This window comes from Mirounga leonina, unplaced genomic scaffold (genome assembly GCF_011800145.1).
Source record: "Mirounga leonina isolate KUSES-001 unplaced genomic scaffold, KU_Mleo_1.0 Mir_53, whole genome shotgun sequence".
In the NCBI taxonomy this organism is placed as follows: domain Eukaryota; kingdom Metazoa; phylum Chordata; class Mammalia; order Carnivora; family Phocidae; genus Mirounga; species Mirounga leonina.
The window spans coordinates 94,972,365-94,988,005 of NW_023270807.1; the positions used below are offsets into that span (position 1 = coordinate 94,972,365).

Here is a 15,641-nt window from a genome sequence, read left to right on the forward strand (position 1 = left end):
CAGGTGCAGGTCTTAAAAGTTGGGGTGCCAGATGTAGGGTCAAATCCTACACTCCTCAGGGAGAAGCCTGGGTTGTGAGTTCCTCCTGATTGTGTGTTGACACACCAGGGGGTGAAGTTTGTGGTAAGATTGTGTTTCAGCCTCTCCTACCCACTTCAGTGTGGGTTTTTTCTTGTTTACCCAATCTGTAGGCATTGCTCAGTTACTTTTTGTTTTGTTTTGTTTTTTTCCAGAGGAAATTTTTCCATATGTAGCTATAGATTCAGTGTGCCTGTGGGAGGAGGTTAAGTTCAAAATCCTCCTACATTGCCATCTTGAAATGGACCTGCTCTTCTTTTATTATTTTCATTTCTATTTCTTTCTCAGAGTATTTTCTCTGTCTTCATCCTCCAATGATAGATGATGACAGAACTCTCCTTCTCCATCTTGTACCCTGCCCCTTCTATCTCCTTTACCCCTTTTCTCTCTACCCAGTCCTTTCTTCATATTGATTCCAGGCTCATCTTCTAACAGCATAACTTTGAACAAGTAAATCTCTGCTCAGAAATCCCCATTACCTCACTACTCATAAGATGGTGCCCAGACTCCTTTGTTTGGGATTTGGGGGGTCTTTCACAATCTAGCCTCCGACTAGTGAAAACCTTCCACTCTTGACTTTCCCTGAATGACTCATTCTGGCCAGGGGCATCTTTCCTCATAAAGTACACATTTTTACCTCCAGTTTTTTTCTTGCCAACTATTCTGTTCCTTCTAGAACAACCTCTCTCTTCTTCCTTTTTGTTTACCTGAGTCAGAACCTTACTGAAATGCCAAGTTCAAGACCCACTTCTTTCAGAAGAGGATCTCTGATTACATGATACAACCCAATTGCAGAGACATGAAAATGTGATAAGATGTACATTTAAAAATAAATAAAATACAGGGACACCTGGGTGGCTCAATCGGTTAAGCGTCTGCCTTCAGCTCGGGTCATGATCCCAGCGTCCTGGGATCGAGCCCCCATCGGGCTCCCTGCTCAGCGGGAAGCCTGCTTCTCCCTCTCTCTCTGCTGCTCCCCCCTGCTTGTGCTCTCTCTCTCTCTGACAAATAAATAAAGAAAATCTTTAAAAAATAAATAAAATACAATATGTAGCATGTAGTCAGCTGACTGTTTAACAGACTTAGTGTAAGCATCTACAGAGGATAACTGTGGTTTGTCTTTGTTCAGTGTCCATTCAATCTTCTCCTGATAACTGTCCCCCTATTTCTCTCAATGGGTCCACCCCTTTGCCTCCTGTGGGATCAGGTACCTCGGGAAGCAGTGAATCCACATACAATCCAGGGATGGAACACCTGACCAAGACTAAATTAGTCCATGTACTAATACCCCTGACCAGAATGATTGGTTTAGGGAAAATCTGGGATTTGAACTCGAGCTCCTGGAGGTACCGGCAGCCGTCAGGAAGCGGAAACAGCAACAAGAAATCAGAAATAAGAAATTAAGAGAGAAAGAGAGAAAGTTGTGGTCACATGTTCGAGTCTTGGATCATAAACCAGCAAGACAGCAGCACCTGGACTGGTAATGACATGAGTCCCTGTGTTCTCCTTTTGCCTCGGACAGTGGATCGCAACACCTTCTTTTGCAATTAAAATAGTCCTGACTTAGAATAAAGAAGACAAATCCTTAGCTATAAAGACACATCCAACAAATATTTATGGCATGCCTATCATATACCAGCACTGCGCTAAAAATAAGTAAAATGTCTCTCCATTTAAGCTCCTTTTAGGTAGGAAGGGAAAAGCCGCCACCAATCTTGCCCAGGTCAGTGTGGCATCCTACTTGGATTCTTTTGTACACCTTGAACAGAATAAATACAATGTCATGTGAGTGGCTTAATCAGGAAGAATTGCTGTAAGTATACCGTATAACAGATAAAATTTGGACTTTATTAACCACATATTTGTGGTAAACTCCATCCTTCTGAAAACCATAATCTCTCATTACAAAAAATTAAGACACGACACCAATTTAAAACAGAGATTTAACATTATCTCTTAAAACCAGCAGGCTGTTTGAAGGAAGCTGTTACTAAAGATGCATAGAAATTAGAGGGTAGTTGGAATTAAATCCTTTTTAGGTTTTTGTGCCATGCACTACTGATATTCAAGGTTCAGTTACTTGGTGGAAATGTGGAAGAGAAAATATTCAGTGGATTAGGCTGAAGAACAAAGAGAAGGTATACATTCAAGTGTACAGCACTTGGTGTACAAATAAATGTCTTATTCATTTCAACGCTTAACATGGCAGAGAGAAGCCAACTGATGTTGATTATTTACATGCTGGGCATATAAAATTACATTTTAGCATTCCCACAAATAGTCTGACACCAAAAATGTCAGCAATTTAGAGATAGAAGAAAGTATACAACTTAAAGCTCATAAAATCAATATTATCACATGCATACTTAAAAAAATAAGGTAGGGCACCTGGGTGGCTCAGTTGGTTAAGCGACTGCCTTCGGCTCAGTTCATGATCATGAAGTCCCGGGATCGAGTCCCCGCATCGGGCTCCCTGCTCGGCAGGGAGTCTGCTTCTCCCTCTGACCCTCCCCCCTCTCATGCTCTCTCTCTATCTCATTCTCTCTCTCAAATAAATAAAATCTTAAAAAAAATAAGGTAGTTATTATTAATACTAGTTGGGATTTTAAAACTCAAAGCCTAAGTGAAAACAGAGTTTCTGCAGAGATCTATACATATATTATTATTTGAAACTTAAAAATGGACATGCACACACAGTGAGAGTCAATTTTTACCTTGGTACTTGACTAGGGCCTTGTGTCTGAGGCAAAAGTAGGCTTTTATATAAGTTAAAAATGATACATTAGAATTGAAAGAGACCTTAAAGGTCTTTAAAGTTACCTAGATGTAGAGCAAACTCCTCATTTAGAGAGGAAGGGTAAATTGAATACATATGAATATAACTTTCATGAAGGCACAAGGCAGCTCTAATTTTGCAAAGAACAAGTTTGAGGCAACAGGCTTTGAATAGCAAAAAAACTTTCTGTAAGGTGAAATCTATATCTATATATCTATATCTATGTATCTATACCTATATCTATGTATCTATACCTATATCTATCTATCTATCTATCTATCTATCTATCTCTCCTAAAAATAATTCTTCCAGAAATACAGAACCATTACCTCCAAACACTGATGTTCCAAAAAGTGGCTGTTGGGAGAAACACTGGCCTCTCACTGCTCACATGATACTATGGCAAAGCCATGCCCTTTGGAGGGCTCTCTGGTAACAGCTTCTGGACAGTTGCATCCACTTTCCCAGTAGGAAATATTTCCAGGAGTCCTGGCCTGGGTAGCGTTATAGTCTGTTTCTCATTATTGCATTAGCAATGAGCAAATTTACTGGCTTAATTAGAGAATATGCTCTCATGCAAAAAATACTTTTGCTAAATAAATTCATCACCCTTAAATTTTTTTCAGAGATTTGACATGGAAGCATGAAAAACCAGCTCCAATATAATTAGCACATTAAACATACTCAAGTGCTCCTAATACAAATGAATAACCCCTCTTATCTTCTGTACAGACCCATAAAAGTATATAAATATTATTAAACATTCTATTTTCCATTAATAATGCTTATTCTATAAAAATAAATGTTTGTTATCAAACTATGGAATCCTTCACAGAAATATGTCTTATATACTATCTTAAAAAAATCGTGCCTCTATGACACAAACTTCAGAGTGTGTGAAATTTAATTAGCACCACTTGTTTTAATATGCGAATTCTAAAGAAGTTCTAGGGCTGAGAGAAAAGGTTAAAGGTGTATTGGCTTCACTACACCAATTATCTGTTAATTATCTTATCACAGAACAGCAAGAATCAAGAGGATGTAAATGGGACGGGAGATAGAACAAAACCCAGAGAGAATGCTGAACACAGAGAGAAAAAATGAATGTCAAGTCAGCTTACAACCTTGAGTGTAAATACATTAACTTTTCATAATTCAGATTCTAATAATTACAGGTCCATTTAAATTAACTGGAAGACAAGGCGCCTATTTAGTCCTGTGCTACCCCATTATATTCATCAATCCCAAAGCAGGTCCTCACTGAGATGTATTTATCTCAGATTTCATTTCCCACAAATCAATATCTATTTTCTACTACATATTGGAGATATTTTATTTTTAGCAAAATATCCTTTCCCCAAGAAACTAAGAAAGAATTCCCATGTAATTCTATAAAAATGGATATTGTGAACTTGCTTATTCAATCAAAAATGTATTTTGAGATTTACTTTGCTTAAGATTTTCATTTTATATGTAATTGTCGAGTTATTTGGGTATTTGATATTTTTCACATATGTCAAGTGGTAGGAATAGGTGTGCATTTCTTTGAAAGATGTTGAGGCTGGGGGGATAACCCTATCTTGCTTATCATACTTGATAAGACTAAAATCATTTGGGTGAGGTTTTTAACACATCACAACACATCAGAGTTCTGTTTTGAGCCTTAAGGGTGGCAAGATACATAATAAATCTGTGTTTAAGTCCATCTCAACTTTACCCAATCCCCATTGCTTTTTGTGTATTTGTTCATTCACTCACTCATCATTCAACAAATAAATTTATCAAGTGCCTACAGTTCTGGAACCTGGAGATCCATGGGTGCACTATGTTCTCCTTGTTAATTGTGACCTTATTTTTATCATCTTTTCATCTGTTCAGTGCCTAGGACTGTGCTTTATATGGTCTGATGATAAACCTTACTAGTGTTGATGGTCAACAAATATTAAAGCATCTATACTGTGTTGGATGCTAAGCTACATGGCGGACAATATCAGCTAAAATCATCGTCCATGTTTAATACCTTATCGCTCAAAGTTCGAGTTAACCTAGTAGGAAGACAGAAGTTATAAGAGAAGATCAAATCCTAAATTTCGTAGGAAATATACATCATGTTCTTTTGATCTCATTTTTAGAAAAATTTCTTCCATGGCTTATACTCTTTTTTTTTTTTTTTTTTACAAGATGGGATGGAGTAGGGAAGGGTAAAAGAAGGGCTCTTGACATAGGGAATATATTCTATAACATTGTAATCCTTTTGGTGACAGATGGTAACTAGATGCATCGTGGGGATGGTGGAGATCGGGAATCACTTTGTAATGTGTAAAACTATCAAATCACCATGATGTACACCTGACACTAGTAAGATAATGTATGTCAATTATACTTTCATGGGCGCCTGGGTGGCTCAGTTGGTTGGGCGACTGCCTTCGGCTCAGGTCATGATCCTGGAGTCCCTGGATCGAGTCCCACATCGGGCTCCCTGCTCAGCGGGGAGCCTGCTTCTCCCTCTGACCCTCCCCCCTTTCATGTGCTCTCTCTCTCTCATTCTCTCTGTCTCAAATAAATAAATAAAATCTTTTAAAAAAATTATACTTTCATAAAAAATTTTGAGATATATTTTATTTTTTCTTTTTTAAAGATTTTATTTATTCATTAGAGAGAGCGTGCACGTGAGTGGGTAAAGGGCAGAGGGAGAAGGAGAGAGGGAATCTCAAGCAGACTCCCTGCTGAGATTGGAGCCCATGGCTGGGCTCTCACCAGCCTGAGATCATGACCTGAGGCGAAACCAAGAGTTGGTCGCTTAACCAACTGAGTCACCAGGTGCCCTGAAGAGATATATGTATCTTATATTTCACTATTAAAGTTCAAACAAAAAAAAAAAGAAGAAGAAATTCTCTTTTGAGAGGTTGGGATGACTAAAATGCTGTGTGTGTGTGGGCGGGGGGCTAGATAACAAATGAAAATAGTGGGAGGGAAAGGGGGTGCATGGAGGAAGGAAGAGGGAGAAGCTGAGATGGGCGCAGATGACAACTGTGGAGTGGAAGCTGTCTCATGGAGACTAACATGCCCAAGAGTCTGTCACTCCTGATTCTAACCAATTGGTTGCTTCTTCCCCACAGACTGTGAGATCCACAAAGGCTGTGACCCTGTTTGCCTTGGTGCAGGTTCAATAAACATTCATTAAATGAAGGGCTAATAGTAAAGGTTCTGAACGTGAGAACTACACTTACATAATACCTTTCAAAACACATGATACACATTTGTGCCCCGAGTAGGACACCCTGCCCACACCTGAGGGGATGTATGTGAGGATGTTCCACTGTTGGAATCAGTCTAAGCCCTTAATTAGGGAACAGATATATAAATTGTGGTATATTCCCATCGTGTAGCATTAAAAAAAAAAACTACATATCTATATCTCTCAATCAGGATAGATCTCAAAAATATAATGTGTGAGGGGCGCCTGGGTGGCTCAGATGGTTAAGCGTCTGCCTTCGGCTCAGGTCATGATCCCAGGGTCCTGGGATCGAGTCCCACATCGGGCTCCCTGCTCAGCGGGGAGTCTGCTTCTCCCTCTGCCTGCCACTCCCCCTGCTTGTACTCTCCCTCTCTCTCTCCCTCTGGCAAATAAATAAATAAAATCTTTAAAAAAAAAATATATATATATATATAATGTGTGAAAAAAGCATTGAATTATATGTACAATATAAGACTATATATATATATACACACACAGCAAATATACAGACACAACTTTATCAAGACGTAATTCACATATCATACAATTCACTCATTTAAAGTGTACAATTCAGGGGCTCCTGGGTGGCACAGTCGGTCAGGCGTCTGACGCTTGGTTTCAGCTGGGGTCGTGATTTCAGGGTCGTGGGATAGAGCCCTGCATGGGGTTCTGAGCTCAGTGAGGAGTCTGCTAAAGTTTCTCTTTCCCTCTGCCCCTCCCTGCACTTGCTCTCTCTCCTTCTCTCTCTAAAATAAATAAATAAACCTTAAAGAAAGTGTACAATTCAATGGTTTTGATGTTAACTTTTTAAAATTACAGTAAAATACCTATAACATAAAATTTGCCATTTTAATAATTTTTAAGTGCACAATTCACTGGCATTAATTACATTCACAGTATTGTGTAGTCATTACCCCTATGTTTTCCAAAACTGTTTCATTACCCGAAACAAAAATTCTGTAACTATTAAACAATAACTCACCCTTGTGCCTCCCCACAACCTCTGGTAATCACTAATCAACTTCCAGTCTATGAATTTACCTATTCTAGATACCTCGAATAAATGGAATCATACAATATTTGTCTTTTTGTGTCTTGCTTATTTCATTTAGTATAATGTCTTCAAGATTCATCTATGTTGTAGCATGTACCAGAACTTCATTACTTTTTATGGTTGAATGATATTCCATCATATATACTACAAACCATATTTTGTTCATTCATTCTGTTGATGGACACTTAGATTGTTTTTACCTTTTGGCTGTTCTGATAATGATGCATCAAAATTGGTGTACAAATATCTGTTTGAGTCCTTGCTTTCAGTTCTTCTGGGTATATACCTAGAAATGGAATTGCTGGATCATATGTAATTACGTTTAGCTTTTTGAGGAATTGCCAAATCTTTTCATTGGTATATTTTTTAAAAAACACTAAACACTTTGATAGATGATAGATAGATAGATAGATAGATAGATAGATAGATAGATAGATAGATAGATAGATGATAGATAGATGATAGAGATATATGTTTGGTCTAATGCATATACTCACAGAAGTTATTATTTTGGTGGTAGGGATGGGATGCACATATGGAGAGAGGAAAAACTAGGGTAGGAGTGGTCGAAGGAAACAGTCTTATCTGTAATGCTTCTTTTTATTTTTTAGAAGGGCTACATATACATACGTTATTTGTAGAATTATCTTAAAAATAATTAAGAGAAAAGAACATTTGATACAATATAAACAGTTGTTAATTTGAGGTAGAAGGAATATCCATGTTATTCTTTGTACTTTTCTTATTTTTTTTAATTAGAAAAAGACAATTTTTTTCTAAAAAGTACCTATCACCTGATCCTCATACCAAAATTGATGAAGGAGATAGGACTGTGATATTATCCTCATTGCAAAGGCAAAATTCTGAAATGGACAGTGGTGGACCAGAACCAGAGACTCAGGCTCTGGACTGCTTAGTTCGAGGGCTCGGTGAGGAGAGGGAGGCTGAGGAGGTGGGCACCCTAAACTCTTTGATGCTGTGTACCACAACCCCTAAATATACCTTCTCAATGTTTCCCCCTTCTCAATGGTAGGATAACATTTCTGTTCTAAAAGCCACCACTTTTGTGGGGAGACGTGAAGGAAGAAAGGATAAGGTTCAGTAAAGCAGGAGGATAGCATGATAAGAGGGAAGGCTGGGGGACAAGGTAACAACTCACAATGGTGGCTAGGAAATGAGGGAAGTGGAGAAAAGGAGAGATTCTGAGGTCATGCAGATCAAAGAGATAGGGGTTCAAAGGGCCATTTGTAGCCGACCATTTGTGCTGTGTGAGAGATGACATGGATTCTTCCATGTCCTGGTGTCCGGCCCGCACCCCTCACCCCTTCCCAGTTTTCACTATTTCTGTGCTAAGTGATTAAGCGGGCAGGTATGTGTGATGTGCGTACTGCAGGTTAAGAAAATGAAATAATGGGGAGCCTGAAGGGAATGTGGGATGTGAGATAAAAAGCCAGTTAAGTTAAGAACAAATTATCATCTCTCTGAAATACAACTAACTGTCGGCTGCCAGGTCATTCACTACTTACTGATCCCTTGTCATCTTCCAGAACGAATAAAATGAGTGAACAAAAATGTCCGAATTCCTCAATAACATCGTTTTTTTATGCCCTTGCCCTGGAAAAAAACCTTAATAGTTTTGTCACTAATTTGTACAGTTTAAGTCTCCTTTCTCTCTAACATCTTAAAGTTGCTAGTTTCAGATGAAAAGAATCGGAGCTGAGAACAAGGAACGCTTCACTCACAAAGGTGAGGGAATTACAGTCTAAGAAGGAAAGCGAAGTTATCTGCGGGGATGAGCTCCACCTATACATTGCCACTAGATTTATTTCCCTCAAGCCCAGGGTTGAATACATTTACTCCATTCAAATTTCTTTCCTTGCCAAAAGCAGTAGCCCCCAAAAGTATTTCTCAAAATCATCTTGGTAAGTGTTTCTTGAGAAAAGAAACTTGAAGATCAATTAAGTTTAGGAAGTGATGAGTTAATGCAGAACTTTAAAAAACTAAAAACTAGGGGCACCTGGGTGGCTCAGTCGTTAAGCCTCTGCCTTCGGCTCAGTCTGCCTTCAGCTCAGGTCATGATCCCAGGGTCCTGGGATCGAGCCCCGCATCAAGCCCCGCATCAGGCTCCATGCTCCACGGGAAGCCTGCTTCTCCCTCTCCCACGCCTCCTGCTTGTGCACTCTCTCTCTCTCTGTCTCTCTCTGTCAAATAAATAAATAAAATCTTTAAAAAAAAAAAAACCCAAAACTAAAAACTAACCGTGAATCTCCAAACTGCAGGGGCATTTCTGAAACTTATTTGACCAAGATAGTCCCCTCTCTTTATCCCCCCCTCCCCAACCCCAATCTGTAACTTTTCGTGGAATTAGAATTCTGTGAAACATAGTTTTGGAAACCTTGACCTACCCTCTAAAGCCTGGATGCTGGAAATCAGATCTGAGTGTAAGTTCCTACCTTAACACTTAACTAGCTGAGTGATACTAGGCAAACAATTTAGTTTTCCTACGTCTGTTTGCTTATAGGTATAATGGGATAATAACCTTCCCAGGGTTGGTGTGAAGACTGATTGAGATAACTAATGAAAGTGTTTGGCACGTAGTGAGTACTCAGTAAACAGTAGCTGTTACCTCATTGTTACTCTAGGATTTGAACCTTAACTTGCTTTTCCAGCCTTATGAAAAAAGCAGGAGCCTGAAGGTGGGGAATCTTATAACCCACCAGAAGTTAATGGAAGTAATGAAAGGTTTTATTTTTATTTATTTTTATTTTTTTAAAGATTTTATTTATTTGACTGAGAGATAGAGAGAGCACAAGTAGGCAGAGTGGCAGGCAGAGGGAGAGGGAGAAACAGACTCCCCACAGGGCAGGGAGCCTGATGTGGGACTTGGTCCCAGGACCCTGGGATCATGACCTGAGCCAAAGGCAGACGCTTAACAACTGAGCCACCCAGGTGCCCCAGTGGAAAGGTTTCAAATGGGAATGAGTGGTTTGAATTCTGCCCCCCTTGCTGGGACAGCTGGTATTATCTCCAGAGGCTCATCCTGCTTTGCCATTGTCTTAACATGTATACACCCTACTTATCACTCAAGGCCCTCCTTATCACTCAAGACTTGAGATCTCAACAATGTCCTCATTCACTCCCTCACTGGCTGTTTGCAATAATCTCTTCTTGTAAACTTTATAGCCTTTTCTTCCTATATCTTTCGCTAGCACTTACCACTTGCAACTACGATCATTACTTATGTGCTGCTGTATTTATTTCCCTAAGTGGCATCCTTTAAAGGACAGGGTCCACATCTCGTCCCATGTTTGTAAGCATAATACAGGGATTTGTAGTATTCACTATGTATTTATCAAACAAAAAACATGCTATCACTTTATAGTTCAGTGTGGCTTTCTAATGACAAAATCAGTGTAAATGAATACAGAAAGAGTTGATTTTCTCCAATTAGCAGAAATCTACAAGTATGGAGCTCTTTCCAAAAGTATTTCTATTAGAGCATCATCTGCTGCCCTCCTGTGTTTGATACGAATATTATTTTATACCAGAACAAAAAAAGAATAACTGACTCAATTAAATTTATTTCTACCATATTTTGCTTACTTTCGGATCCTTAAATCAATTTTTTCCCATACAAATTATTTTTCCTTTTCCCATTACATTTATCTTTATTCAATACATTTCAAGCTTCTTTTTTTACCTAATGTTATACAGTATATAAGAACTGTTCATATTGGTTTGATACTCCTTCAGTATAATCTACTAAACTTGTTATATTTTCATTTTTTTATCTGAGACAATAACTCATTTCAACTTATTCTAATGTGATTTTTATATATTAGACCTGCTTGGGTAACAGTATATTTAAGACTGTTCTTTGGAGCTAGAAAGGCCTGGTTCAAACCCCAGCTTAGCCACATAGTAATTGTATAATCTTGGGCAAATTACTTGCCTGAAACTTTGTCACCTGTAAAACGAAGGTAATACCTCCCAAAGAGCACATAAGATAAAATGCTTCGCGCACCATAAAAGCTATTACTATTTAGGAAGCATGTTTTCAAATGTCTTTTTTTCTTTGGTATTACCTATTTTGGTAAAGTTGAAGACTGCATTAAGGATATGAATTAGAATGACTCAGCATATTTATTATCTGGATTAAGTTCTGTCTTTCCATATTCAACACTTAATATTTATTGATCTCTTGCGATGTGCCAGGCATTGTTCTAAACACTTGGCCTTGTGCAGCCTAACAATATAAATCCTAGCTACCTCATGAACTCTTTCTCTAAGTTACTAACTTCCCTTTAAATTCTTGCAGGTCTAATTGTCCACATTACTTATTGGATTCTTTATACAAGCTACCCCGTGTTATGTATCCAGTCCCTTCCTATCTTCAGTGCAGGCTGTCATCTCTCTTGGTCTACCGCTACAGCCTCTGGTTAGTGACAGGGACTCATTCTCATGCCACTTTGTATACCTTTATTAAGTTTTTTAAGGATGAGGATTTACAGCTTGAATCTCTCCTACTCTTCAACATAAGGGGGGAGAAAGCATTAGCGTTGATACTTTTATTTAATTGCTGACAATTACAATCTCTTCTCTGTTACACCACCTCAGTCTCTTCTCAACCAGAAGGATCAGCAGGATCCTCTGAAACAGCAGGTCAGTTGCTTTCCTTGAAGTGATGTCCTCTTTCATTCATTTCTTGGGAAAATGCCTACCAAATACTCAAGTCTAAATAGCCGTAGTTTAATCTACCATCTATCAGTTTTTTCAAGCAAAAATGATGGGAAAGGAATTTCAGGGAATCTGTGAACTTAACACTATTTTCATAATATGAAGATTTGCCATTTTTAGCTGTTTTCGCGTTTGTACAGATGATACAAAAGCAACAGAGAGTAAACGAGCACTTAGCATGAATCAAGACAGTGGCACCAGACTACTAGCGCTCTTTGTATTTTCCACCGGCAGGCACTCTCAAGAAAAACAAACAAAACCAAAAAGTTAACTCAGTTTCACTTAAAAATGTCCTTTATGCAGTAAAAAGTAGTAATTTTATGAAATCTTAGCCCTTGAGGGCACATGTTTTTAAATATTTTGTGTGACAAAATTGGTAGTATGCATAAAGCATTTCTGCTGCTGCCAAAGTTTTGGTTTTAAGGAAAAGCACTTATTATTTGAGTTGCAAACTGAACTGGCTTTTTTTTTTTTCCCCCCTCAAGGAACACCATTTGTACCTGAAGGATTGACAAACTATAGTTACTCAGAATTGGGTATTTGGCAGACAGTTTCTTGAAAATGAACCAAGTAGGCCTGTCACTTTGAGGAAAACCAAACAGTATTTGCTACCCGTGATCAAACTGAAGCCATCAAGCAAAACTTAAAATTGTGGAACACTCCTACCATCACTGTGAGTTTTCCAGGATCCCAATACTGTAAGACTTCCCTGATGAGATCAGTGGTGATATTAGTGTGATTTTTTGATATGTATAATGAGATGTGTCAACACTGGAAGGCCTCTATTACTCAGGGAGCCAATACTTTCCAAATGAGGGAGACATGATGTTACAAAATCATGTCTGGGTAAAAGATTCTTTCCAAGTTCCAGATAGATGAATGAATTCTAATGTAGCAGAATGAAAGTTCATTGATCAGAGTCCACGTTATAACTAAGTTGTAAGAAATTACCACTTGTTGGAATTTTGCTAGAGAATTAAAGATTATCCACAATTATTTGAAAAGGCTATTAGAATATATTCCTCCCTTACCACCTATTTTTGTGAAGTGGACCCTTCAAACTTCAACCAAAACTTCATATCACAATAGTTCAAGTATAGAAGCAGATAGGAGAGTCCAGCTGTTTTCTATTAAACCTGACATTGAAGACATCCGCAAAACTGTTAAAAACAAACCCCAAAACATTCTTCTCACTAAATTGCTTTTGGAATAAGTTATTTTTCATGAAGTTTTTTTGCTAATATGCAATGGTTTTGTTGTTATCTTTTCACGATTTACTAAATACTTTAAAATTTCGTTTTAATTTCTAATCTGATGAATATCAACAGCTATAACCCTCATAACAGACTCTGTGGGGTCTTCAAGAATTTTTAAGAATGTAATGAAGTCCCAAGGCTAAAATGTTGGAGAGTTACTGATCTAAAATATGTCAGATCACATTACTGAATAAAACCACTACTCCCAATGGTTCCCTACTTCCCTCAGGATAAAAGTCCCGAGTTCTTGCACTGGGCTACCAGGCTCTACTCTTAACTGTTCCTCCACCATTACCTATCCCTCTACTCTTCCCCTTGCTCACTCTCTCCAGCCACATTTGCCTCTCTGATGTTTCTCCAATAAGCCAGACACAATTTCAGTATTAGCACCATTGTCCTGGCAGTTCCCTCTCCCTGGAAAACAATTCCCCCAGTTTTCCCCATGGCTATTTCCTTCCCTTCCTTAAAGTCTTTGCTCAAGTGTAACCATCTCAATAGTCTATCAGAAGCATCTTGTACTGCAAACGTACTGCTACTCCCATCCTGCACAACACCTACTACTTGCTTGTTTATGCCTACAATTTGTGTGGCCTCCCCCGCCCCCAAGTATAACATAAGCTCCAAAAGCGTGGCAAAATGCCCGCCATATAGAACTCAACAAATATTTGTTGAATGTTGAATGAATGAAAGAACTCGTTTGGCAGCCTGTCATTTTTCAGGGATGTGTCCAGGGTCCCAAGATTTAAGAGAGGATGCAACTTACATAGGAGTGGACAATGCTAGCAAAGATTTTTTGAATGGAAGAAAATGAAGGAGGGATTCAGTGATCACAAACCTCAATAGAAGGCGTTATGGGCCTGAAAAAAGGTCTTGGGAGAGTGTGCAAGGCGGATTTAAGTGTCTGGCAATGAACGCTGGCCTTGTGCTTAACTCCCCACCTCCCGCCTCTTCTGTCTCCTATGAAACCCAAATCCCAGAGCCTTCCCTGGACCCCCTCCACCCGAACACAAGAAGTCCACACCAAAGAGACTGAAAAATTTCTAAACTTTATGGAAAAAGCAACGACGACAATCAACTAGCCAAAAAGGAGCTTCCAAATCCCGTCTCATTCTAGTGCCTTCTCCCCTCTCTTGCTGGCTTTAGGAGGTCTCCACCGTCTCAGTTCTCAGGGGTCCCGATGGTCTCCCAACGCTGCGTTCCGAAGGGTCCACAGGAAGGCAGGTCAGGCGGGACGCCCCCAGGTAAGCACTTCTGTACAAGGCAGGCACGAGGAACAGGGGCAATGGAGAATCGGCCCACTTGGAGAAGGAACACGCGGGAATGACGGCAAACGGGGGGAACTCAGGAGAGGCTCCCGCACAGCAGTGACAGCACGGGGGTCTCAGTTCTCCTCCGGCTTGTCGGCTGGCGGTCCGCAAGGCTGCAGCATCTTCTCCATCAAGTTGAAGCGGACTCGGGCTTTGCTCTCATTCTCCGCAATGGCGAAGTAGTTGAGAAGGTCGAAGTGGCCCATGTAGGAGCAGTAGGAGTCGCGGTGCTGGTTGACCAGCCACTCCCATTTGGTGGTGTCGGCGTGGCCCGTGCCGATGTACTTGGACTGCAGGTGCTCCAGCTGGCTGTGGATGGTGTAGCGGTCCGTCATCTCGCCGCTTTCTCTTTGCTCCCAGGTCAGAGGCCACGGAGAAGGAGCCGCCCTAGGTTTTCACGCGGGAGAGAAGCCCACGGTACGGAACCTCCGGGCCGCTCAGTCGCAGGCGAATGACGTCACAGCCACGCAGCTGCGTGGACTCGCGGTCCTAGGGCTCAGAGGAGGAAGCGGAAGTGTATTCTGTCACGGAATTGGAGTTGCCTAAGCGACGCTACAAGTCGGCCTCCCCCCCGTAGAGTGCCCCTCCCCGCTCGTAGAGCGTTGCATTATGGTTCACTTAGTGGTCTTTTTTCTAACCGGGAGCTTTGCATGCCGGGACCTGTGGTCTGCGAGGGTTCGTGCACGCCCACTTTGGGGACCAGTCGTCGCGGTTTAAGAGCCCGCTGGCGGCCTCATGGAGCGTGGTGTCGGGGAGGCGGGGAGCATCCTTGGGAGGTTGAAAGCTGAGAAGAAATGGGAAGCTCACGTAGGACAGGGCTACAGGCAACCGTGAAAGTGAACTCGGTATAATTTTGATTTCGGAGCGAATGTGCCAGACTGGAAGTCCCTTCACAGCCAGGGATGGATCACCCTGAAAATCAGCAGACGCAAGTTCTGGTCCCAACTACGTGTCTTGTAAGTTGTGTAGCGTGAACGTTATTCAACGCTCGAGGGCCGCCGTTTCCTGCCTGGTGACCGAAGTACTCTAGCAGTTCTGACACGTTCCGGCTCCCACACCCAGCCCCTCCTTCCTCTCCGGCTTCTGAATTTGATAGCCTCCCTCCGAGTCCCCGCCCCACCCTACACACCCCAGCCCGTATTTCTCAACATTCCGTGCAGCTCGCCTCTCCGGTTCTTTGTACTAGATGTTCCCT

General features: G+C 40.6%; 1 protein-coding gene across 1 annotated transcript; it reads right to left on the minus strand.

Annotated features, from left to right (window-relative positions):
• Window positions 1-14,166: 14,166 nt before the first annotated feature.
• Window positions 14,167-14,926, minus strand: SF3B5 (splicing factor 3b subunit 5). Its single transcript, XM_034990893.1, has one exon. The coding sequence runs from the start codon at window positions 14,779-14,781 to the stop codon at window positions 14,521-14,523; it is 261 nt and encodes an 86-aa protein (XP_034846784.1). The 5' UTR covers window positions 14,782-14,926; the 3' UTR covers window positions 14,167-14,520.
• Between the last annotated feature and the right edge of the window lie 715 nt (window positions 14,927-15,641).